Source organism: Lissotriton vulgaris, chromosome 1_2, assembly GCF_964263255.1.
Source record: "Lissotriton vulgaris chromosome 1_2, aLisVul1.2, whole genome shotgun sequence".
Classification (NCBI taxonomy): domain Eukaryota; kingdom Metazoa; phylum Chordata; class Amphibia; order Caudata; family Salamandridae; genus Lissotriton; species Lissotriton vulgaris.
Window position 1 is genome coordinate 195813125 of NC_141686.1, and position 27746 is coordinate 195840870.

The window sequence follows — 27746 nt, forward strand, 5'->3', positions numbered from 1 at the left end:
ACAATATTTTATGTTCGAATGTTGGCTTAAGGAGCCAGAGACATCCTTTAAAAAGCTTTTGAGTGGGCTGTGTGAGAGAGATGCCAATGTGCCTTCCTGTAATCCTAATTAAGCATGGGCGAATTTTGCGAATTTGCGATCTGCGAATTTGCGGATTTGCGAATTCGCGATCCGCAAAATACGCGAATTTGTGCGAATTTGCGGATTTTTGTTTTTTGCGTGTTCGCGGGGTTTTTTGCGTGTTCGCGGGGTTTTTTGCGTGTTCGCAGGGATTTTTGCGTCTTCGCGAGCTGCTTGCATAGCGAAGTTACCCATGCAGTCGTTTATGGGAGAGGGAGAGAGAGATAGATAGATAGATAGACAGATAGATAGATAGAGAGAGAAAGAGAGGGAAAGAGAGAGGGAGAGAGAGAACGAGAGAAAGAAAGAGAGGCCGGATCTCTGAAGGGCCAGATTCCTGAGTTGCCCCTACAGAACATACAGCTTTTTATTTTTAGCAAAATGCATATGAAAATTGTGCTGTAAAGGTCTCTTTTAGTTTAACCCCTCCTGACAACTCAAAATGGGTGTATTTGCCATCCTCTCCCTGTTTTTTATATCTGTAAGTGCTTCCTAGTGAGGTTTAATTCCTTGGACAGGTGCCTCGTTGCCTACTTGTAACTATTCTCTGACCCTGCTTCAAGGGTCAGAGCAGGGTCAGAGAATAGTTGCAAGTAGGCAACAAGGCGCCAGGAAGCAATTAGCAGCAGGTGTCCAAGTTGAAGTTAATTTGTTTGTAACCCTTTTGTAAAAGATTACAAAGAAATTAGGTGCAACTTTTGCACCTGCTGCTGTAACCCTTGCTTGGCTGAAAATTCGTCCCCGCTGATTCGCGGATTTTACCGCGATTTCGCGAGATTCGCGGATCGTGAAATCGTGGAAAATCCGCAAATTTGCCCGCGAAACGGATTTTACGCCCACCCTTAATCCTAATGTCTTTATTGCATGGGCAAAGTCCTGGGAAAATATTTATTTTTCAAGTTCTGGGCCAAAAATATCATCCCTGCAAAGCAGGCACTCTTACACTATGTTGCAAGGGTATCTGTATTGGCACTAGGCTGCTATTTCTAGTGCAGGGGAATAAGCAACAAGGGAACCCTACTCACGTGGAGCGTGGGTATTAAAGCTATTGAGGAAACAATGGCTCTTGTGGAATAGTAAGAAACAGTTCTAATAGTGTAAGGCACAAAGGCAATGCAAAGAAAGAAAGAAAGAAAATTGGCACCACACAATGAGTGTTCAGTAAATTAGTGAAATTCTTTATACAGTCAAATAAACAATTTACAAAATATATACATTTACAGGTGTATCGAATAGAGAAATGTACTATACAATCGCTAAATGTTACAAAAAAGTGTCTGGTGTCCCAGTGAAAGAAACAATTGAACCTGAGCCAAACAGTGACATTTAAGGTGACATATGTACATGGTTTCAATGTTGGCATCTGTGTTGGTACTAGGCTGCTATTTCTGGTGCCAGCAGGGAGGGACTGCAAAATTTGCTGCAGCGCTGCGCCATTTCCTTGTACATATGTCTCTGGAATCCACTACAGCTGCCTTCTCATTACTGCTCAGGAAAGAATCTGATTCCTCGGACAAGTAAGGCAACTATTAGTGTTGGTCCCTATAGGCAGGCATTATATTTTCTTTACATTCAACTATGTTGGTGTTTTTACCAGGCAGGGGTAAGGTTCGGATTGTGTTGATCATGCTTTTGAATCTCCTCACATGCATACAGTATATTTGCTAAGCATTGTGCTCTCCTCTTAGCTTCCTTAGGGCCTATAATACACTGATATTTTTCCCAGAGAACCAATGGAAATGTCCAGCCTCTTTGGCATACAGAGAGAATTGGCCTCATGATGAGCGCATGAAGGTAATTTGTATCATTTAAGCCAAGAGACCACAGAATGTCTTGTCTGGTACTTAAGGTGTGCATTTCCACTCATCAGTCTTGGAGAAATGATTGAAAAGTCCAGCCTAACTGATGTTGTGATCTGTGATGTCTCCCTCTTGATGGAGTTTTGTCACTCCTTTTTCTCCTTCCTCTTTATCTTCCTCTTCTCCAAAGACCTTCTTCAGAGCTTTCTCTAGGAAGTTCCAGACTCCTTGCATTTTCTGCCTTCCCACCACCAAGTAGATGATGGGGTTGACACTGCTGTTGATTGAGATACACATGTAAACCGCAAAGATGAGTGCACCAGAAGAGAATCCTGATGGATAGACTTTTAGGTAACCCAGCAAACACAATACTCTGACGGGCGCAACTGAAATGAGAAAGACAATGACTGTTGTCACAATGACAATGATAAGCTTTGGTGGATGCTTTTTCTTTGAGGATTTTTTAACCATGATTAGCATAATCAGGCTGGATATAACCATAGTGGGTATAAGTATTAAGAAAACCAACACTGATAAAAATGTGTGGACTGCGGTACACCGTACCCCCATTTTATGATATAGATCTGGGGGACAACCTACATTTTCCACCAGAGTCACAAGAATTGAAAGACCCCAAATTATGACACACACAAGTAAGGACTGGAAACTTGGCCGTTTGTAACGATACCACATGGGGTGATAGATGGCCAAACATCTCTCCACACTAATGGCAGTCAGTAGAAACATAGAAGCATAGTGTCCAATGCTGAGTATGATGTCCAGTGAAAACATTACTGTGTCCTCTGCTGGTATTTGCTTTAACAACTGACGTATTATGATTCCCAGCTCCACAGAGATGAAGATGAGATAGATTAAGTCAGCAACAGCAAGGTTGATGATGTAAACGGTATACTTAGTCCTTTTGATTTTAAAACAAAGATACCAGAAGACCAAACTGTTGCCAATAATCCCAAAGAAGCAGATAAACAACATGAAACCAGCTGCAATGATGTAACTGGTGGGAGATTCCATTGCTGCGTGTGTCTCATTTAAACCTGGAGCATTGGTGATGTTACTGGAAATGTTTCCTGCATCTGCCATGGTGGCGTCTTCAAGTGCCCTATTTGGAAAGAAGATGAAACTCTTTTTAGTTGCAAGAACAAATTCAAACGAAAAGGTCATGCATGAATTTGGGGAATTTGGTGGAATGCACAACAATATACATTCATGTGGATTGATCTGGAACTGAGCCTCCCATAAGTCTGCCTCTAGCCCAATGAGTTGTGGATGTGTAGCCAAGGACTTCCCAGGCACAGTGGTAAAAGCAGATTGCAATTGCCATTTGTACAGGTCATCTTTTCCATCGGCAATGAAAGAGTTGGTAACTGCAAAGGAAGAACTTCTTGACCAACACTTCAAGCAAGCATTGGCAAAGTCAATGGGTCTTGTTCTATCAATGAATGTTTGCTGCCACCATTGTACTTTACAATGCTTCAAGAAGAGTGGCGCTAGCATTGGCAAATCCAACACCAACAGGAGGTCATTTGTTTGGGCAGTTTATGTAAACCAAACTTGACACAATGGTATTTGAGTATTTTACATGAGCATCAGATCACGTTACACAACATCTGAATAATTTTTCTTTAGACGCGGGGAGATCAATTGATTGTCCCAGAATCACAAGAAGTTTCACCAATGCCGGGACTCAAAACAGCGTCCTAAGTTCCAATGGTGGCAGCTCTGACCATTAGGCCACATCTTCCCCACACATCTTGAAATGCTCTTTTGTAAACGTATAGGATAACTTTCATATTGCATCTAGATGGAATGTAACACTGTCTTGGAATTGTTTAACAATTAGTATGAAAAACAATATTGTTATTCTCATGCAAATTGGATGTCATGTTGCATATTCTGGAAGTCATCTTGAAAGTATAAAATGATAACATTTAAAGATGGTCACCTGCCACCGTTGGCTTAGCCAGCGCTTGCAAAATTGCACTACAAGCATTGGTAAACCCAATAGTGATTGATATTCATTAGGCAAATCGTGGTGCCTATCTTGAAAGTATAGACCATATCAATCCAAGATGTGCCTCCACTGCAACTGGGTTTCCCAATGTGTACAATGTTTGTAGAATAGCGATGTAAGCCCTGGCAAATGTAATAGTGGGAGGCAGACCCTCTTGGAATGCTACACTGTATACTTCCAAGATGGCCACCACTTTGCATTATGACACAATGCCCCAGACATGTTGTGAGAATAATAACCATCAAAGATAGATGCCCACTGCTCATTGCCTTTGTCAATGGTTGCGATAAAATACTACAGGCACTGCTTAAAGTGGGAGCAGCAGGTAACATATTGGGGAGGAGAGTGAGAGAGAGATAAAAAAAACAGCACTGCTCATTATTAGCAGAGAGTGGGAAAGGGGAGAGGGTAAAAGAGTCTGATAGGAGCCTGTGGGCAGTGAAGGAAATGCAGAAGTGAGGCTAACTGGGGATTATGGTGAGATAGAAAAAGGGTAGGAGAGAAAGAGTGGGATGATAAGAGAGACACAGCCAACGAGATAAAAGGAGAGAAAGAGAGAAAATATTAGAACATACCCACACATCAAGCACTACAACCCAAATGCCAGAGAAAAATGAAGAATAAATAATTTCCTGATATCAGCAGTTGAAGGATATACTAACGAATGTAAATACAGGATAGAGCTTAAATGCTCCAGGGGTGAAACAAACAAAAGGATAAGGAGGTTAGCCATTGATTCAAGAGCAAGGCATTGAAATGGGCAAGCAAGCCATCCAATCATGAGCAATGCCCAAAGCCCTCACTAAATATGTCTTAAATATTGGTTACAACACTCTCTTTGAAAGACAGCTAAAACTGTCTTTCTCGAGACCCCAAAACCTAGGTAACAAACCAGTGTCAGAGGAAATGCTTGGCGTTAGTTGCCTGGATACTAACCTCAGCAAGGAGTTAGAGAAGTCCGGGTTACAATGTTCATCTTAATTTTAAATGTAGTTTTTAGTTTTGTGTATATAATATTAATGAGGTTTCATTTTATTTAAAGTGATGCAGTGATTGGACCATCCTTTATCAAGAGATATTTGACTGTTTTACTGACTTCTATGCATGGATGTCCTTTAACGATCGCCAGGGGTTGCAGCCTCGTCCCTTAGATTGTTAGATTGCACCATGTGAACGGTGGCACAGGGATTGTGACCCCTGGTCTCAGAGGTGGCAAAATCAGTTTCAGGGATACAGGAACAGCTTGTTCTTATGAACATCACTTGGGGTTCTACTTTTCTTGCTTCCAGTCAGTTTTGTATTACACTAATAGCAGTATGGTATTATTGAATCGTTGTGTAAAAGAAATGGAGTACCATTAGCTGTGGTAAGTAAAAAAAATGCTTTTAAATGTATGTTGTGTGTTTGCCTTCGGGTCAGAGTGTGCTTATGTAAGAAAGAGTTTGAGTGAATGTGTGTGTATGTGTAAACAAGTGGTATAAAGCAACTATATACAATGATAAGTGCTTCGCACTTGGATATAGTTGCTTTATACTAATTGAATATATCAGATGTGATCGTTTTCAATTGATACAAAACATGAAACCTTGTATATACTTTTGCACCTTATCACTCAACTGTTAGGTTCAATATAACACTTGGGACACCTTGCACAAATGATTTGATGAATCATTTCTCTATGATTTAATGATTAATACAGATCTATGTAACAAAATCAGTGGTGTGGTTGGCCCCTCTCTCTTTGATATCACTTCAACCCTCAAGTTTATTGTGATTGTGCGTTTTTCTGTTATCACTGACATTTACCATTCCATAGGAACCTTGTTTCAGATTAGCAGTGGCTTAGAGTTGTGGCAGGGATGGCTGGAGGTGTGGCAGGGGTGCCTGCTCCTCCTATGCCTACCACTACAACTGGCTCTGCGAAGGACAGCTTGTTGCGCAGACTCTTCATTCCCTGTCCGCAGCGCCTGGCAACCAAGATATTGCAATCGGGTCCTGACCCGTTCAGCGGCATAAAAGATACGCATGTCACCATCTGGGTCACTTGCAGCCTTGACAGGAAGAGGAGGTAGTATTGGATGTCCAGCTCATGGAGGTGTCACCTAACCTCTAGAGATGACCCCCTCTGCCTCTACACCCCTGTGTCATTGTCAGGGAAGAAATAAACTGTGGTATTATCCACTTTCACCTCCCCCGGCTTGTGTACGTGCCTCAGGACAGCCTCACAATCCCTATAGGAGGCTGGTGACAAAGGGTCATCCTGTCCCTGGCAGCAGACAGCTATCAGGCACTCAATGGGCCAGCTCCACAACGAAGAATGGGGAGAAGGCAACTGCTGGCAGTAGACCACGCAACCATGTCTCAGTATATGCCACTGCATCAGCCCCTTCTGCTCCCTTGGGCAGACACAACACCCTCATGTTGTTGTGCCGGGAGCGGGTCCTCCACATCCTCTGCTGTTCTTTCTAGAGACTCAACACATGTTAACACACGATTGTCCTTCTACACCCTCTCCCGTCAGCTGCGATCCTCCAACCAAGCCCTTGCCACGGTACCTCGCATCAACAAAACCACCATGGGAGGTAGATCCTTCTCCTACCTCGCAGCTAAAACCTGGAACTCACTTCCCACTCACCTTCGCCTTACTCAGAACCACCTAGCATTCTGAAAGCAACTTAAAACTTGGATATTCGACAAGTAATTCCCCACCCTCCCTCCAGCGCCTTGAGACCCTATGGGTATGTAGCGCGCTATATAAATCTCTTGACTTGACTTGACTTAGCTGCTGTTACTTCAATGCTGCATTCAGGGTAATCGGGGAGACTGTGGCCAGTTCTTGCTCAATGTCGTGTACCTTGTAAGTCAGCTTCTGTTTATCTGCATGCTTCAGGGTGGAGTCAACTGTGATATTGTCTATGCGGCCCTCTAAAGAAGTGTGCATATGTTTGAGGGAGGTACTCCCTGCTAGTACAGAGCCTAGGTTGGAGTCCAGGGTGTTCACTGCCCCAGTGGCTAGCGAACCCAAGCCGCTCGGTTCACCGACACGGAGGAGCAGCTAAATGTCGATGCTGCACCCATGTGTAGGTGAGCCATCATTGTGCCAGATGCCCAGGCACGATGTATGATATGCTGTGCAGTGCAGTGTGGCCAGCCGGCTCCTCTCCTACAGTCAGGTGTATGCTAGCCAGGAATCTTTGTTCGTGCAGCACCGAGGGAAATCAATAAATGAATGAATGAATCAATCAATCAGAGTGGGGCTTCTTACCCGTGAGGGTCTCAAGGCACTGGGAAAGGGGGGCTGCTGGCCGGACTGCACAGAGGGTCAGTCTAAGAGCTAGGTCTTGAGGTCCTTCCTGAATAGGGTCAGCGAAGTTGATTGCCTAAAGTGCAGGGGCGGGGTTTTCCAGGTCTTGGCAGAGAGGTAGGAGAATGACCTTCCTACTGTTCTGGTCTAGTCATTCCTGAGGACAGAGGCGAATTGGGAGAGTCGGAGTTGTCTGGCAGGTACCTGGAATGTGAGGTGGTGTTCAGGTATGCCGATCCTTTGTCATGGAGAGCTTTGCAGGTGTGAGTGAGGAGTTTGAAAGTTACTCTTTTATTGACTGGGATCCAGTGGAGTTGTCAGAGATGTTGCAATATGTGGCAGTGGTGATGGATGTCGAGGAGCAGCTTAGCTGTGGCGTTTTGGACGTTCCATAGTTTCTTGAACTGTTTCTGGATGATGCCGGTGTAAAGAGCATTGCCGTAGTTGATGAGCGCGTGGATGACCGTATTTCTAGATTCTGTCGAGATCCATCTGAATGGCCTCCAAAGCAGGGGAAGCGTGTGGAAGCAGGCTGGGAAAACTGCGTTGATTTGGCAGTTCATAATGAGTGATGACTACAGTATGATGCAGAGGTTGCATGTGTAGTCTGTCGGGGTGGGGGGAGATCCCAGATTGGTTGCCCCCCAGGAATCATCCCAGGCTGAAGGGGTGGGTCCCAGGATGAGCAATTTGTCTTGTCCCAGTTGAGCTTGAGGAATCTGTCTTTTATCCAGGTAGCAACGTCCTTCATTCCACTGTGGAATTTGGTTCTGGTGGTTGTGGGTTCATTGGTGAGGGAGAGTATCAGCTGGGTGTCGTCTTGGTAAGAGATGCTGTTGAGTATGTGGCTTCTGATGAGAGCTGGGAGGGGGGACATGTATACGTTGAAGAGGGTGGGGCTCAGGGATGAACCCTGGGGTACTCCACAGATAGTTCCTGAGAGTAACAATGGTAGTCTGACTCGCTGGGTCCGGCCTGTGAGGAAGGAGTGGATCTAGAGCATCTAGTGCAAAGCCTTGTCATGGATGCCTGCATCATCAAGCTTTGTGATTAGGGTGCATCGGGAAATGGTGTTGTGGCCAAGAGGTCTAATTGGATGACGGTTGCGGTCTCACCATAGTCGAGGAGGGAGCAGATGTCTACTGTGGTGGTGAGGAGTGCAGTCTCTGTGCTGTGGTTGTGTTGTGGTCAAGCATGTGTTAAGCTACGTGTGTCAGTGCAGTGACTAGCAGCTTAATCCAATGTTTTTGAGATTCTAGAGGAGGGAGGTGGGGTTATGGTCACTGGGGTTATCGAGGTAATAGTTGAGGTCTCTGAATAGGATGGAGTCAGTGGATAATAGAGCCTGGGGTGCGATGTGGTCTACGATGGCATCTGTGAATGGGGGGCAGGGGCTGGGGGGCCTGTAGAAGAGTAACTGGAAGTGGAGGTGTTCCATGGTCACACTTTGGTCATTAGAGTGCGTGTCCAATCGGAGTGTGCTTTCGTAGATGATGGCAATGCATCCTCCTGGGAAGTCAGATGGTCCTTGCAGTTGATTTTATCATCTTGGATGGTGACGGTGATGGCGATGTCTGGTCTGGACCAGAGATTGGTCCAGGTTTTTGTGAAGAAGATGATGTCTGGAGAGTTGGCATCGAGGAGGTTCCAGATTTCTGTTGCATGTTTGTGGAGGGACCGCACATTGAGGGGGATGCAGTTGAGCCAGTCGGGTGCACTGTTGGTGAGCTCGGCAGTCGGGTAGTCTTTGGGGATGATTTTGTAGCAGTTGTGGTTGGTGATGGCGCCGTCTGGTCTGCAGCAGTGGTTGGGTCAGGTTTCTGTAAAGAAGGTGATGTCTGTGAGGTGGCTATAAGGAGGTTCCAGATTTCTGTTGTATGTTTGTGGAGGGACCACACATTGAGGAGGATGCTGTTGAGACAGTTGGGTGCACTGTTGGTCGTGGGGCAACAAGAAGCGCAGGTATGTTGATGTGGCAGAAATTGTGGTTGCAGTTTTGGCAGGTGAAAGGTGCAGGGGATTTCTTCAGTGATGCTAGATGGCAGGCGGCATGGAAACCAGGTTGAGGGCGAGGAGGATGCTGGTGCCGTAGCTGTAGAGTATCCGAGAGGCAGGGTTCCTGGTGCTAGGCACAGTCCAGGCGTGGACGGACGCAGATGGGCTTGACAGTGGCATGTCCGCTGTATTTGGCCGCCCAGTGGCCACCATTAAGTAGCAATGGGGGGCTGGACAGCTGGGTGGCATAAAATGCAGAAAAGGACACAAGAAGGGGAAGGCCCACGGAAGATCGCAGGGGCACGAGGGAGAGGACAGGGAAAAAGAAGCAAAGCTAAACAAAGCAAAGTAAAAAAACAAAGCAAAGGGTAGAAAAGAAACGGAGAAAAGCAGAAAGAGAGACAGAAAGAGTAGTAAAGAAGGACAGGGGGGCAGACAAGCAGCAGAGCAATGATGCTCTACCACTGGACCTAAAGGGATGAGGCCCAGGCAGAGGCCCGCAGGTGAAGGAGGACTTCAAACTCATGAACTCCGGGGCAGCGGAACCATTAGCAGCAGATGTGGACAGCAGCAGCTACTAGACGGCACAGTGCTGTGGGAGGAGCATGTTCACTAAGGGATAGTCCCCCGTATATCCAAAAGCAAACTGACAGGGGACGAGGAAAGGGCAGAACCACCCAGCTGCCTCTTCCGATCTAACAGTGGTGACCAGATTCCGTGTTCCCCAGTGAGTAACGGCAGGTCAAGCTGCATACCTAAGAGACTTGGCCTGAGCCTGCCCCTGTGCCTCTTGCACTCGCTGCAACTAATGCCCGATATCAGCGACTTGAGCCAGTTAGTGGAGTCCCTCACCAGTTTTGTTTGGTGTCCTAGGCAATGTGGGTCCTTCTTAGTCACGGATTGCTCAGGGGTTGCTCAGGGCACAGTGTGCGCCACCCACAGGTGCTAGGCCTGGGCCCGACACGACCCCCAGGCCTCCTCTGCTCCAACCCACCTTCTCCTCACCTGGACATCAACACTGGGGCGCAATCCACCGCGCTCTCTCTGAATCTGTGACTCAGCAAGCAGTTGCCCCAGCCAGGTGGGATTTCACAAGTCTGGGTACAGAAGTTGCCGCCAAGTCCACAGGGGAACCTCCTGAAGCAGGTGATGCAACAGTGCCCCCTTGGGCGTGAAGTTGCAGCACACCCAGCACACAAGTTCAGTGCAGTTCAGGGTCCTCGCCATCCACAGCATCCGGGCAGCACCACATCCTCCAGTCTGTGATGCAGAGAGGCGCGGCCCACATTTGGCAATCCCCTCCATGCAACCCGGTGTAGTGGTGGCGCGTGTTATGTAGTGCATACTTCCCTACGTCAGTACGCAGGAGTGCCTCTACTGATCACTGCTTCAAGGGCCCCCATGCGGTCTTCTCACACAACACAGCAAGCGACTCCCCTGACTTCTCTACCAGGTAAGGACGATCGCCAATGCCTCAATCAATCAATCATAGGCATTTATAGAGCGCTCTACTTACCCGGAGGGTCTCAAGGCGCTCAATGTCTACTGCCATAGCACAAAGGCCTGGACCCAACGTGGCCCAGCTCCACTATCAGGCCCGCAGCAACTGCACAGCACTGCCGTCTCCCAATCCGGGTCTCAAATGCAGGCCCAGCCATGCCTCTTGGACCTGGAGACTGTCTGCGCTTCCAGGCATTGGCTGCATGTTGTCACAAGGATGGCACTATGAAAAGTGCTGCATCACTGGTTTTCCCTAACAATGCACCTCTTTTCATGAATCAGTCCCTGATTCTGCATTTCCTCTTCCCCTGGAATTCTGGCTGGTCATCCTGGCTGTTGGGGGGTTTCGTGGGCTTCTTGACCTGTGCTGGATTTGGCCCAGGCTTATCTATTCAGTATTCCATTGTTTTTATTTTAATTCTACTATTAGTAGTGTATTTATAGGCAATGTTTTGCCTCTGTTGGCTGAAAAGCGGTGTTGGGCTGACTAACATGATTTTTTTTTGCGGCTAATTGGCAATCTCTTGACTTTTCTCTAGCTAACGTCAAATTTTTTATAGCCTTGATGCTAGTGTTAGCAACAGTTTTTACCGCGGCTAGCTGACACTATTGCCATGTAGTGACGCCCTGTAAATATGTTGATAACACGGCAATATTTTTGGGCGATAGCATCTGTTAAAAATATTGCTGCTAACTGGCGCAAAAACTCGATAGCAAGTTTCTAACCCTCATCGCCTCCCTAGTAAACCTTCAACTTGCTTACCTTGCTATCCTGAGAGTCATATGATTCAGACATATACTTGATATTAATTGATATTCATTTTTAGGTACAACAATAAGGTTATGGAACACTTGTGTAAAGTACTCCAGTTGTTACAAGTAACATTCAATAACCTCGAATTGCCCTGCATCTATATTTTATTCTGACACAATTAGGCCACCTGCACCTATATTTCACCTGTGTATTTCCTCAAATGTCCAGATAACTTGCCCTAACAGCTTCTCTAAATGACCAGTTATGGTCATGGCTCTGATTTAACGGCTGCTACAGCTTAGAGGGGGCCACATTCCGACCAGCAATGTACCTCATTGGCTGTTCAATAAAATAACTGTCCTCAGCCACTTCCTCTAGCTCTTTGTTAAAGATATTCCCCTTGTTATGTTATGTTATCCCATCTTATGTTATCTATATTTGTATAGCACACAATTCACCAAGTAAGGAATCCTGGTGCCGAACCTTGGAACACAATACAGGTTCTGTTCACACGATACCCATCAGTATTGTGCAGTCATTTTTGTAGACACCATTTTAACTCCTAATTTAAGAAGTGTTAGTCTTCAAAAGTTCCTCCACTAGTGTTTAACATTGTCATATTATCTGCAGGCACCTGATTGCTGCCTTGGAACAACTAAGCTCCATGCCTGATTGTTCAATGCTGATGCCTGTGTGTCTGCACTCGAGTGCATGCTGTGATGCTGCTGTTCACCTTACCATTCACCCTGTTGTTTGCAATCAGAGTTTGAACCCGAATCGCTTTATATGGCACTCCCAGATTATTTCACCTTCCTGTCTCTGTGTTCACCCCTTCCTATCACTTAACATCACCAAATGGAGTACCCCAAGGTTCCATTCTTGCTGCAACACTCTTAAGGAAAGAAATCAGAGAACAAGGACAAAACCGATGATACTTAGATAGCATTTATAAATCAGTTCTGAGCAAGATTTTATAACCTTACACAAGCTTTGGTAAAACCGTTCGGCCTGGCTATTTTAAAGGTCAAAGTGCTTCTCCATTGATTGGTGGTTATCTGTGTTGGTTGTGTGGATGTGCGATGGTGAATATATGAAAACAAGTGAGTGCCTTAATGGAAGAATGAATGATTTGGCATGGGTGTGTGACTGCATGAATGAATGTTTGAGTAATGAGTGCATACATGGATGCAAAGTTGACAGTACAATTGTCTGCATAAATCAAAAGGATGTGGGATTATTATAAGATTCCAACAGTGATCCGTTGTTAGAGATAGTCGAGGTCAGCAGGCTAGAAAACGATAGTAAAAGGACAAACAAACTGATAGAGTTTCCTGGGATGAATATGCGAAAGAAATAGGCAGCAAATCAAAAATCGCTGCACCTCTCCAGTGTTCCTAAAAAATCATCACTTAAGAAAATCTATCTCTATCTGTATGCACTCTCTAGATGCACCTGCTGCCAAGATACAGCCCTTGGAACAAGGGAAATCAATGTATACATACTAAAGATGCACCACCATTAATAACATCATGCTAATAAATAATCCTCATTCAAATTCCCAAATGTGTCTAGTTCTTCACTTCATTTTCACATTTTTAAGCCTTTAAGAACATAGTACATGTGCAGCGGACAGTCAATGTATTTCATCTATAAAAATGGACTTCTTCAGGGCACATATAATTTCAATATTAAAGAACGTGGGGGCATATTATCAAGCCTGTGCGCTAAAATTATGTCTTCACATCTAACATGTGCTTCGATTGGAATTCCATAGAGCATATTATCAAGCCCATTATCGGCGCTTTATCGGCCGTTTTCGGCCGATAAAGCGGCGATAATTTTAGCGCACAGGCTTGATAATATGCCCCGTGGTTTTTATATCAAAGAACATGTAAGAAACACCTTCTGCGGGATTTCTTTTACAAAAAGCATGGTCTGACCATTTTAGTAGATTTTCATCAAAATACATGAGCTCTTCTTCTGGAATGCCCAAGTACCATCCATGTAACGCTCCATTGATGCAGAATAGTAGAAAGCCACGCCAAGCACTAAAATAGGGTACATATCCAGCTCAAAAAATTTTCACGGAAAGATAATACCCCTTTCAAGGTTTTTGCAGTGCTTGGTGTGAATTTGTTGAGGCACACATTCTTGATATATCTGACCAATGTACCTAGCTGAGTAGAAGTGTATTATCAAACTGCCAGCAGCACATATAAATACCTATGAACCTATCTGCATCTCTAAGCCAATGATCTATAAACATCCTCTCTCTAATGCCAAAAGTTACAAGTTACCAAATGTCAATTACAAATTGTACAGAAGAGGAAATTCAAATTCAGAATTATCAAACTGTATGTCTTAAGCTTTTATAGTGCTGCTTTTTGATAGAATGATGTATGCTCCAAACATATAATCCTCAAATAACTTCGACCATTTCTTTAAGATGGCAAGTATGTCAGAACTGTATGCAAACCTGGTGACACCCTGTAAGAATAGGTAGCCTTGCAATACAAAGTCTCTATAAATATTAGATTACTGCCCAACTGATGCATGGTGATGTACCAAAGGAGGTGGGTAGTCAAAGGAATCATATGGGCTGAACAACTTCATTGATATGAAGTTTTTTAAACAAAATAATACAACTGTGGAACTGTACTGACAGGAAATATCCACAGAAGTAATTGTGAAAACTTTAAAATTGTTAGGGGGTTGCCAGCTCCTCAAATTAACAAATGAATTGTTAGTTTAAGTACAGTCACATCATTTTAGAAAATGATACAAAGCCATTCCTTCACTCTTGTAATAAAACAGCATCGACTTGTCAATGGTCCAAGGATCCTTTCTGTTCTTTTGGAAATGTTTTCAAAACTGGAGGCAGCACATGGACTTCTTATGGTTTGATTGTAACGCTATTAAAAGAAAAGGGCCCTATTTAGCGAGGGTTTGCTTCACGTTTGCACCACGCAATATGGTCCTGCGTGACTCAAACCCTAAAATGCGATTTATCAAGCCATGCAAAACCACGTTCAGGAGCAAATCGCTGTGTTATATTTCTTTGCCCTGGAAATGCATTCCATGTGCATTGCATGAGTAATCCCACTCAACTCTCATAGATTTTGATGCACTCCCAGATCTCCCATTTGTGGTCAAATTGGGAAAGCACATAAAAATATACGCCTTTTCAAGGGAGGCATAAGAAGGAGAAATATCTTTATTTCTCCTTGTTACTTCCACTTTATATTTGTGCTGGTTCTGCAGTACACATACTAAAGAGAATATGCCTCTCAGGATTGCTTTTATGCAGGCAGATGCTCCTTAATGCACAAAAACAATCCTGCATGCAACAGAGGCACCCTTGCCCCATGGAGCAAGGGCGCCTGCATTGGCCCCCAGGCAGACCATTGTGCTCCAGTGCTGAAGAAAGGACAGGAATGCACCATATTGTAATAAATATGGCGAATTTCTCCCCTTTTATGTAACACAGCATAGCACAGTACAGCTAGGGGACTTGATGAGCTGCATAACATTCACATAAATAGGCCCCACAATATCTTACATCTACATACTTTTGTGCTGATACAAGTCGTAGTGGGCGTCTTACCAGTAGCAGCCCGTGGTGGGAGTGCTGCTGGGCACTGACGTGGGGCAGGGTGGGGGTGGCCAAATGCAATGCAGTGCACACATTGAAATTTGTTTAATTTATTTATATGTTTACTTTCCTCTAATCGGCCATAATCCATAGTTTACTAGCCCCACTACCCCTCTACCCCCCAGGCAGCACCCAGCATCACTCTCACCATGGGCCATATTGCGTTTTACTAACATTTACATGGGCTTTCACTGATAACTGTTGAAGAGAGCGATATTGTTGTGTTGGGAGCCAACATAGCTACAAAAGTGGCCTATGTTTGCAAATCAGAGCAATTTTGAACTTGTAAGGACACAGGGGCTGATTCACAAACCACCCGGCACTCATGGGGAGGCCGTTAGCCATTGCGGCGGGAGCACACTAGTGGCAGGGGCCTTGCAATGGGTAACTGCAGTAAGGAGTTCCCTCCATGACTATGGGGCCTCCGCCATGAGTGCGCAGGCCCTTTGTGAATAAAGTCTACGCTGTTTAAACCCTTCGCTGCTTGTCCTTTTCTCCCTGTGCTAATCATTTCTTGTCTCTTTGGGTTGTTTGCGCTTAGACCCCCTGTTTACAGCAGAGGGATTCAGTGCGCTTGCGCACTTGACGGAATGGTTCTGTCATGATTTGATTTGATTAGAAATTTATAAAGCACTGCGATTGCCCGAAGGAGTCTTGGCGCTGATTCCGATGCACGGAGGATTCCTGGGACAGAGTAGTGTGCTGTATTAATAGGTGAAGAGCCACATTTTTACGGCTTTTCTGAAAGCAATAGAGAAGGACTGCTTTTTATCGCGATCGGGAGAAGATTCCAGTTTTTGGCAGTCCGAAACTAAAAGTTTCTCCTTCCCAACCTCATCTGCTTAACCCTAGGGACTTGTAGAGTTTTGTTTGGGCTGATCTCAAAATTCTGGTCGGCACATACCATTTCAGGTGTGATCTCACGACAGTGGCCCTGCCCCATGCAAGGCTTTAAAGGCCAGGCACAGTGATTTAAACATAATCCTTTTTTCCATAGGTAGCCAGTGGAGGGCTCTCAATCTATTTCTAACTAGCTCAGATCTGGGAATGTCGAGGACCAGCCTTGCAGCAGCATTCTGTTGGTCGCTGGAGTTTTGAGAGATGTTGGGCTTGGATCCCCATATACAAGGCGTTGTCATAATCCTTTATGGACAGGGCCAGTTCTGTGACCAATGTTTTGCATGACTCGAGGGGAATGAATAGGCAGAAACCGATGGTCGAAGAGAGGTTGTTTATCTGGGCGTTAAAAGTCAGTTTGTTATCAAATGTGACTCCTAGATTTTTAACCTTGCCCACTGGTTTTGGGCAGTCGGCAAAACTGGCTAGCCACCAATTGGGAGACCAAAAGTCTGTCTTTAATCCCAACAGCATAACCTTGGTTTTATCACCGTTCAACTTCAGGCAGTTCAGCTGCATCCACTGATCTACCTGCGTCATGCAGTCATTGAATCGCTCAGCTGTTTCCTCCATATTGCCTGCAACTGATGCCACTATTTGGGTGTCGTCAGCATACAATACCGGAAGAAACCCACACTGCCTGATAATCCCTGCCAGAGGAGCAACATAAACATTAAAAAGCGTGGGGCTCTGGGATGAACCCTGAGGCACTCCACAAGGAGATTTAAAGGATTTAGCAGGATCATGAGCACACAAGCACTGATGCTCATGATGGAGACATTTTATCATAAGCCCCAAAAGGGTTAAATGTTTTGCAAGGTATGGAAGATTGCATTTATTTGAGCTTGCTGTGGGTAATATTTGTTTTACTATCATGAGAATCAATAGTAAATACCGACCCACCAGGCAATAAAATACGCCCACAAATAGACAATAACCAGCTCACAGGCTGAGCTTTCAGACCAGCCCATCAGACATTGCCTTTTTGCCCTATAGGCCAGTCCAGCCTTGAGTAAAGGCCATCATAACGAAACCAAAAAGCATGAATTACTTTTTGCTCCATGACTTTAATGGAATCACCTAGCTAAAGTCTGTGAAGATATAGGTGAAACCTGTGAAACTGAGGTGCACAGTTTGGAAAAGAAGTATGAAAACATAAGGGCTCATTAGGATGGCAGGTGGACTTTGCCCGCCCGCCGCCCTCACGGAAAACGGGATAGCCCGCGAGCTGAGCAGCGGTCCCGCACTGCATATTAGGATGCGCCCGCCACAATGCTAAAAATGCATGTATGCATTTGCATACACAAAGCGGCAGGCACCACACGGTGCCTGTCGCATTGTGTATGCAAATGCAGGGGGGTACCACAGGTACCCCCCATATGCACCCCCCAACCCCCCTTCACCATGGGGGCCCGCAGGGGGTCCCCGAAGTGAAGACCGCATACCTTTCCGTGGTGGCATTGCCGCCACGGAAAGGCATCTGTTTAAGCCCATTGTAATATGGCTAGCGGTGTCTGATAGACACCGTCACCATATTAAACCTTTTCTGCCCCCAGTCGCAAGGCGACCGGGGCGGAAAAGCGGCAGACGGTCTTTCCTTCTGTCGCGGTCCCCCCCGCCATGCTAATATGGCGGGGGGGAAATGGGTGGTGGTCGGACCTGGATGTCGGGCAGATCGCCACCGCCCGCATGGCAGTGGCGATCCGCCCGACATCCTAATGGGCCCCATAATATGTGTAAAGCACAAGGCTAATACATTTAGTGATAGACATTTATTAATATTTCAGGAAAAAATGTATTTACAGCAAATATTAGGATCTTATCAGAGAGAAACACACACTAAGGTGATAAGACAGAGAGTAAGTTAAGAAAAGGCTAACCCTGGCTGCCTCTAACTGTTATCTGATAGCCATTGCCCCTGAATGGCCTCGTAGCAGAGTGTACGGGACTGGCAAGGGCTGCACAAAAAGAAAATAAATGTTAAAACAGTGTTTATAATTGTTCAAAAAAAGGAATTAAAGTAAGAGAATGCACCGTCCCACAAGCGCTGGTATTTAAAGGAACTTCTTTTATGGCCGATACGCATGTGTGCATGAGGAAAATGCCACCACTAACAGTGAGGAGAGTCAGTGACCCACTGTCCCAGCTGGATGCTGTGGTGGGTGGAAGCAAAATGTGATTGACAATGTAACAGACCAATAGGTGAAGATCGCTGCCCTAAAGCTCCACTCTGTATGTATATATGTCTGTGTTATTTAAGATGTTTATATTCTTTTAAACAGGAGATCTTGCCAATCTTTAGTTTTTTATTATGCCCCTGAACACCAAAGCTAGGATCTCAAAGTATACAAATATGGAGGACAAAATATTGAATTCAAAATGCACAAAGGTATTTTTTGTTATTCTATATGTTTCTCAACATATATGTATCTTGAACGATACACATATCTTCAGTGTACGTTGATGTGGAGTTAGCAATAGTAAATCTATACTCCCTCTACATGCTCTTACCTTTCGATATTTCAGACTTCTACATTGTGTCCACGATATTATTGTTTCTCAATGTTCTTATCCCTGATATTCAGTTGTACAATATATTTCTCTCGAGACTAAACTGTAGAACATATATATACACAGGTCTTTCTTTATATAGTCCCACTCCTCTCAAAGTAGGTAGCCCAATTCTCAGCAACGGGATTAACTACAAATGTTAAAAATACTGAGCAACTCGTGGCAGTACTAAGATTTCTGGAGTGTTTCCAATGAAGAAGAGGGGCACACTTTGAACAACAGTATAATTTACCAAGTGCTACATTTTAGAATTTGAGAACTTCTTAAAAGCACACCAACGACGATTGAGAGACACAACACCCGGCCCCAGGCACACACTCAGACCTTAAAACACATACTTGTAGAAAGATACACAAACATGGAAAGAGTCACTTGGGAAAGTTCATGCAGACACTCAGGACTTGAGACACTGTGTAATCACTAAAATACACATATGGCACAGTGATATACCAATCAAAGATGCCGGGAAGCAGGCACACTATACACAAACCAACATCATACCAGGAGCGGCCTGTGCAGGTAAGAGCGGTGAGGCCAGGTTGGGGGGGGGGGGGGGGGGTTCAACAGACAACCACAAAGGAAATATGTAATAAATAATACATTTTACCTCATTGTAGTCTCTCCAAATCCCACCGCCCCACCGATTTAACCGACACGGACTGCTCCTGCATGACACTGAAATATCACTTCCATTCAGATGTACCCAGGGGCGCAGCTTGGTCAGTAAGATGGGTGGTGGGCTTTTCTGACAATCATGCTAGCATATAATATTTAAATATATTATACGAGAAGCAGGGTGAAAGAGAGGGGACTATGGGGCAGTAGAAGGGGATGGGAATGCGTATTGGTAGGAGTACTAAGAGTGTCTACACAATATTTTTTTTAAAATACCGAATATTTAAGAGGATTTTCAAAACAGAGGAGAGTGTGTGTGCGTTTTTATGAGTGTTTATGTGAACATTCCTGGTGACATCCGACATACCCCCTCTCCATACCCGACTGTGCGCTCCTGTAACCAACTATTTTTCAAAAGAATCCATTTATGAGGTGTCTATAATAGACTAAACACCCCCCCCCCCTCGAAGCTACATCTCTGGATGCATAAGAAAGGACAATACTGACCCAGAGAGAGAAATGCAAAACCACACTGACACAAATGAAGCTGCCGAGATTGACTACATAGACATGTACACAGTAACACAAATCCTTCCACGGCCATTGGAAAACTTGGGGCCTCATTTATGAAAAGAGACGCATCGCTGAGTGAAAACAGCGATGCGCCACTTTTCACTGTGCACTCCTTGCGACATTCCTGATTCGTCATATTTAATGTATGACGCATCATGTTGCAAGGAGTTACAGATACGTCAGTATTTCTAGCGTATCTGTAAGCGCAAAAGTGACGCATTGCTGGAGTGTGTCACAAAAGTGATGCAACTCCAGCAATGCGTCCTTTCACATGGGGAAATGTGAAAGGGCTTGCGTCAGTCTTACGCCTGCTGTGAGGCAGGCGCAAGATTTTGACGCAACAGCGTCCTAAAAGTGACGCAGTGAAATCTCAGAGATTTCACTGCGTCACTATTACGAGGCTTTTTGCGGGGAAACGCCCCCCTCTGCATACATTATACCTGACGCAGGTATAATGTGGCGCAGGGTTTTAAAAAGTGACGCATCTACCTAGATGCGTCACTTTTTAAATATGGCGCAACAGGGCGCATTTTTTACACCGCTGGTGCGTCACAAAAAGTGACGAACAGGCGGCGCAAAACTGACGCGAGGCCTTCATAAATAAGGCCCCTGATGTCTCTATCTCTGTCTTCTATACATACGCAAACAGTGTGCGTCAACACACACACTAAGAAATACACAAGTACACAGAAACACACCTACAGAAAAACACAGAGACACAAAAACACAGACATATAGACAATAGCATTGCTGGGACCCAAAATCGTGCAGTACCTTTCTTGCTTGTACTCTGGCCAGAACTCTGGCTTCCTCTCAATATAGTTTTTTGCCTCCTTCCTCCACTGCTTCTCCAGGCTGGGTTGTGGCCTCCACTATATCTGGACCCCCAGGGAGGATGGAAGACAATGATGAGAGCGCAACTCCTGCCTGAGCCACAAGGAAGGTACTTCTGAGCCCTGGGTCTCACAGGCTGCTCTGAAGAAGCTGCTGTCAAGTTTAAATATCTAGATTTATCCTCTGACGTCAGTGAGCAGTCAATAGGAGAAAAAGCACAGAGGTAATTGTTACCGACTATACCTTAGCATAAAACCTTACGCCCTGGACATTTCCTAGAAGACTCACTGAAATAATTCTGTTCGTGGATTCCCGTATTTCACTGTTCAATATCTCCTGAAATATTTCCTGGCTGTTACATAGGGGTGTCGGCTGTGGTTGAACCTGCCAGACCTGCCTATTCTGTCTGCCATATTGTACACTAAGCGAAAGTACCAATCAGGAAAATGTGGTAAAACATCTGCATATATTTTCAATGGAATTACTCATTACAGGAAATACAAAGGCAGCTATTCGACTCTTATACATTTTGGTAGAATTCGTTATTTTTTTCAATAATACAAGTAGGACTCCTCATGTCTGAATGCAAAGAAAAAACAGAACTGAACAAGGTACTTAGGGCCCGATTCACCAAAAGTAGTAAGTTCATTCTGTGAATACCAAAAGTAGTAAGTTCATTCTTTGAATGCCAACAGTAGTAAGTGCATTCTGTGAATACCAAAATAGTAGTAAGTTTAGGATTGAGTCTTAAGTTCATTCTGTGAATCGGCCCTTTCTGAGCAGGTGGCCTTCCTGCACAAAAACCATCCTGTCTGCAACTCGTGTATCCTTGCACCCACGGCATAAGGGTGCCTGCATTGGTGCAAGATAGCAGATTGTGCACCAGCACATGGAGAGGACAGAAATAAGTTTGGTAGATAATGTTAAATATGACGTATCACTACCGTGTCCCTTTCACACAGTGCAGGAAGGTGTCTTGATGCGTAGCATTGAATGAAAGTTAGGTATATTCGGTTCATAATTTTTTTTACTTCATCCAAACTAGGGAGCACAGGCACACTGCAATCTGGGCAGTACAGAGCTAGGTTGGGTAATGAGTAAATGAGTTTGCATTTGATGCGGGTGAAATCTATCAGATGCCACCTACACTGGACCAAATGGTCATATGGAAGTGTAATGGAGAGCCATAGTGCTACCAATCTGAGGACTGTCTTCTCTTGTTGCTGATAATTAAACAAAAAGAATCCTACTCCGAGTGCACACCCCAGGGATGGGGGACACTCAGTGTTGTGAAAAATACCCCTCACACACCAAAAGGCCCCTTGGTGTCATGCTTCATCATCGGGGTCTTCGCATCCCACTACAGGGATGCGGCGTGCTGCGACCAGCGACTACGCGGGAGCACTGTCAGAGTTGAGAGTTGACTATGTGTGGTGTGTGTAAAGTGTAAGTGGTGGGGTATTTGAGGATGTGAGTGAAGGGTGTGGTGAGAATTAAAAAGTACCTGGCTGGTAGGTTCTATGAAAAAACTTTATTCGAGACCTCAAGCTGGTACTGCTAAAAGAAGTGCAAAGTGAGGTTAATTGTCTTTATTATGGACATTACCTCTGGTGTGCGTCGACATGTTTCGGAACTGGTGTTCCTTCTTCAGGACGGGGGCACAACTTCCCAACCCTACTCACGTGTTTTTATAGAAAAATACTTTTTGTCTAGGAAGTAAAAGAAAAGTGAAGCTATTTACAGTGATGAAATGAGGCTATAGTGTGCCTACAGCGGTATTTGTTCATGCAGTTGCATGACCTAAAAAGAAAAAGAAATAGCGAGTCAATTTGGTTGCCACAGAGGGCTGGCTCAGACAGGTGCAATCACCTGGAGCCCCAAATGGTTAAATAAACCTGTAAAAAAGAAATACAGACATAACACACAACATAAATGACACACTGTAGTTTGTATTGGTTCTGTGAAACATACTCATTGTCACTGTTTTATCCTGCTCCATGAGCATATCCAGAACGTCAGGGTGGGTTGATGGATTCGTAATCTATGTGGGTAAAGAAATAGTTTCAATATCCTTTACTCACTGTTTGGGTCGTGCTTAGTTGGTCTCTGATAGTTTGTCTACTTAATACTCACAAAATCCGCCAGAGTTTGCCTCCTTCTACCACCCAACGCTGCTCCGCTGGTAATGGCTAGCGTTCAGGGCCCTGTTATATATAGGCCTCGAGGTGCTAATTGATCGCTTTCTAATTCGTTAATTATCGGATGTGAGGCGCATTCCAAATAAGGAGCGTCCGCCCGTGCGCCTATCAAAATCATGGCCATATTCCCGTAGTGACATGTATCGCTGTGAGCATGTTAGATGGAATAGTGACTATAGAGCTTGCTAGGCGCATGCGCATTGTTTGTTCACACGGCCATAATCGGCTGCTTTGGACGCATGCGTGTGTTAGTAGCGGGGTTTATGCGCATGCGCGATGGTTGATTACACTATTCTGATGGGATATGTTCAGAATGCTTTAAAAACAAAGCGATTTCAATAGGTATTGAACAGTAAAAAGAAGGAGAGTGAATCTAAGTACCCTTGGTCGTTCTGGACACATTTCCTTTCCTATTTATAATTAGTTAGGAGTGGGTTTGAGACTCGGGAAATCCAGACAAAGAACTTTAGAGGCGGTATTTAAGGCATCCCATGGGATAGATATGTGAGTGTTAATAAGGACATGTAGTCTTAGAGACAGAGACAACCCAGACAATAGCATACCCTTCAGGTTTTAGTTGGACATGTGTTTCTCAAAAATGAAAACAGCCAAAATAGTTGCATTCCTTTCAGGTTTTTTAGTTTGTACCAGACAGGTGGCCCCACGGAATGTCATCATTTAGGCCTTCGATGTGGGTGCTCAAATGGAAAACCCATCGTTGTTCTTTTTGAAACAGGCCAGTTTCAGAATGCAAACGTTCAATTACTGTCCAACGTAGATCATTGACACAATGTTTGTGTTCCAGGAAGTGAGACGCCATTTTAGTAGTTGTTTTTTTACAGCGTATGTTGCTCTTATGTTCTCCTATTCTCACTTTCACAGGTCTGGTAGTCATGCCTATATATTCTAGGCCACATGGGCATGTTATCATGTAGACAACATTTTTCGTGATGCAATTAGTAAATTGCCGTTGCTCCAATGATGTACCGTTTCTGAAAGTTAAGGTCTTGCTTTTTTGAGTTAGATGGCAACTGCTGCAGTCTCCACATGGGAAGTGTCCTTGGACTCCAATGGTGGTCTGTCTGCCAATTGGATTCTGACGGGGTCTGATGTGTACCAGTATGTCTTTGATATTTCTACCCCTGCGATGTGCATACATTGGTTTCTCGAAATCCAGGCTTCCGCAGTTCAGTATCCTCCAATGTTTGTTTATCACTTTTGACACCTCGTTAGACATGGTCGTATAGGTCGTGACACATATCGGTCTTTTGATCAATCCTTTGTCCTGTGGATTGTCTTCTAGGAGTGCGTCCCTGTGATTATTCCTGGCCCGCTTCATTGCCCTGTCGATGGTTCTGACGGGGTATTGTCTTTGTATTAATTTTGTTTTCAGATCTTTTGCCTGTGTATTGAATTGGTTCAATTCTGTACAATTTCGTCGGAGATGCAGAAATTGACCATACGGTAGATTCTCCCTAAGGTGTCTGGGATGGAAGCTGTCGTACCGTAGTAAGCAGTTTCTGGAAGTGGGTTTGAAATGAGTTGTACTTTTCAGTCTACCATCTTCTGTGTATATGTTTAGATCCAGGAAAATCATTGACGTGCTAGAGACAGTGCTCGTGAACTTCAGATATCTGTTTTGGTTATTTAGCCATGTCACAAAATTGGAAGCACTATCAAAATCCCCATCCCAAATGATGAAAATGTCGTCTATATACCTTTTCCAGGTATTGATATGGGAGTGGTATGGATTGTCTCTGTGTAGGATTCTGTGCTGTTCCAGGTGGTGAACATACAAACCAGCCAGACTTGGAGCAAAAGTACTACCCATGCTCGTTCCATGGGTCTGTAAGTATATGGTCTGGTTGTATTGGAAGAAATTTTCTTTCAAGGCCAGAGAGATACATTCCAGAACCAGATTCCTCGGGGTTTGGTATTTCCATGTGTTGCTAAAGAGTACTTCCTCTATGATTTGCAGTGTTTCTTCATGAGGAAGGCTGGTATATAAACTCTCTACGTCGAGGCTTAGTAGGAGTTGTTTTGATGGATCAAAGTCCTTGTCTTCAAGTAGTTGTAATACTGACTTGGTATCTTTTAGATAGGTATTGGTGGATTGTACCAGAGGGCGGAGAAAAGCATCCGCAAATTTTGACAGGGGCTCCAGGATGGAACCAATCCCAGAGACAATCGGTCTTCCTGGTGGGTTGTTGATGTTTTTATGGATCTTTGGGATGCAGTAGAAGTAAGGTATTCGTGGCGATGGTTGTTGCAAAAACTCGGCCTCTTTTTTACTCAGCCAGTCGTGGGCAAAGTCTTCTTCCACCATGCCCCCAATTTTGATACGTAGTCTTTCTGTTGGGTCTTCCTTCAGGATTCTGTAGTTACGTTCATCAGATAGTAAACGTGTGCACTCCTTGTTATAAGCCTCTAGGGTTTGTAGAACGATGGCTCCCCTTTGTCAGCTGGTTTAAAAACGAGTTCACTGTTGTTCGTCAGTTCGCTTAGGGCTTTTTGTTCATTGCCACTGGTGTTATGGAAGGGGTTTCTTTCTTTCATGTTGAGTTTGTTGACCTCAGTGATAACTGCTTTTTCAAAAGTTAGGATTTCCACTGGTATTGTGGAATCTGGTGGGGTGAAGGTTGATTTCAATTTTAAACCAGTGTCTGTCTTGTCGTTGGGCAGTGGCTTATCTTTAAAGAAAGCCTGTAGCTTCAGTTTGCGGAAAAAGTCCTGCAGTTCCATGTTAAGTCTGAAGATGTCTGGTTTTTGAGTTGGTACAAACCCTAGTCCTTTGTTCAGTACACTTTTCTGTGTCGCTGTTAGTGTCCAGGGTGTGAGATTGACTACTAGGTCCCTCTCTTGCTCGTCGATGGATGGTTCGGGAGGGACCCGGTCATGCTCCTGGTTGTCCGGGAGTTGGGTGGGTCCTGATCTTCCCATGCCACGGTGTTGCCTAAAAAAGGCTGTTGTTGACCATAGTAACCCTCGTTATACTCCGTGTTCCATTGTGGATAGTTTAGTACTCCAGGCGGTGGACCGAATTGAAAAGGGTTAAATTGGGGTGGGCCCATGTATTGTGGGTATTGGGTTTGTGGTTGGTAGCCTCTCCATCCCCTTTGTCTGGGGAATTGTTGTCTCCTTTGCCTCCATCCTCCTCTGCGTTGTCTGGATCCTTTGTTACTGCTTGTGTTAGATCCTGAGGAGCCGTTGTCTGAGACGTCGCTATCTGCATCGCTGTATGTATTTTTAGAGACATAGTCTGGTTTCGTGTATGGATATGCGTTCTCTGGTGTGAATTTTGCTACATTCTTGGCCAGTTTATTGGTTTTACTCTGAAAGAAAGAAACCCGTTCCATAACACCAGTGGCAATGAACAAAAAGCCCTAAGGGAACTGACGAACAACAGTGAACTCGTTATTAAACCAGCTGACAAAGGGGGAGCCATCGTTCTACAAACCCTAGAGGCTTATAACACAGAGTGCACACGTTTACTATCTGATGAACGTAACTACTGTATCCTGAAGGAAGACCCAACAGAAAGACTACGTATCAAAATTGGGGGCATGTCGGAAGAAGGCTTAGCCCACGACTGGCTGAGTAAAATAGAGGCCGAGTTTTTGCAACAACCATCACCACGAATACCTTACTTCTACTGCATCTCAAAGATCCATAAAAACATCAACAACCCACCAGGAAGACCGATTGTCTCTGGTCAAAATTTGCGGATGCTTTTCTCCGCCCTCTGGTACAATCCACCAATACCTATCTAAAAGACACCAAGTCGGTATTACAACTACTTTAAGACAAGGACTTTGATCCATCAAAACAACTCCTACTAAGCCTCGACGTAGAGAGTTTATATACCAGACTTCCTCATGAAGAAACACTGCAAATCATAGAGGAAGTACTCTTTAGCAACACATGGAAATACAAAACCCCAAGGAATCTGGTTCTGGAATGTACCTCTCTGGCCTTGAAAGAAAATTTCTTCCAATACAACCAGACCATTTACTTACAGACCCATGGAACGAGCATGGGTAGTACTTTTGCTCCAAGTCTGGCTGGTTTGTATGTTCACCACCTGGAACAGCACAGAATCCTACACAGAGACAATCCATACCACTCCCATATCAATACCTGGAAAAGGTATATAGACGACATTTTCATCATTTGGGATGGGGATTTGGATAGTGCTTCCAATTTTGTGACATGGCTAAATAACCAAAACAGATATCTGAAGTTCACGAGCACTGTCTCTAGCACGTCAATGATTTTCCTGGATCTAAACATATACACAGAAGATGGTAGACTGAAAAGTACAACTCATTTCAAACCCACTTCCAGAAACTGCTTACTACTGTACGACAGCTTCCATCCCAGACACCTTAGGGAGAATCTACCGTATGGTCAATTTCTGCATCTCCGACAAAATTGTACAGAATTGAACCAATTCAATACACAGGCAAAAGATCTGAAAACAAAATTAATACAAAGACAATACCCCGTCAGAACCATCGACAGGGCAATGAAGCGGGCCAGGAATAATCACAGGGACGCACTCCTAGAAGACAATCCACAGGACAAAGGATTGATCAAAAGACCGATATGTGTCACGACCTATACGACCATGTCTAACGAGGTGTCAAAAGTGATAAACAAACATTGGAGGATACTGAACTGCGGAAGCCTGGATTTCGAGAAACCAATGTATGCACATCGCAGGGGTAGAAATATCAAAGACATAGTGGTACACACCAGACCCCGTCAGAATCCAATTGGCAGACAGACCACCATTGGAGTCCAAGGACACTTCCCATGTGGAGACTGCAGCAGTTGCCATCTAACTCAAAAAAGCAAGATCTTAACTTTCAGAAACGGTACATCATGGGAGCAACGGCAATT

The 27746-nt window shown here is 44.5% G+C and overlaps 1 protein-coding gene across 1 annotated transcript; it reads right to left on the minus strand.

Moving 5' to 3' along the window:
- Positions 1-1941: 1941 nt before the first annotated feature.
- LOC147734908 (mas-related G protein-coupled receptor member H-like) lies at positions 1942-3032 on the minus strand. Its single transcript, XM_086953676.1, has one exon. The coding sequence runs from the start codon at positions 3018-3020 to the stop codon at positions 2019-2021; it is 1002 nt and encodes a 333-aa protein (XP_086809802.1). The 5' UTR covers positions 3021-3032; the 3' UTR covers positions 1942-2018.
- Positions 3033-27746: the final 24714 nt, after the last annotated feature.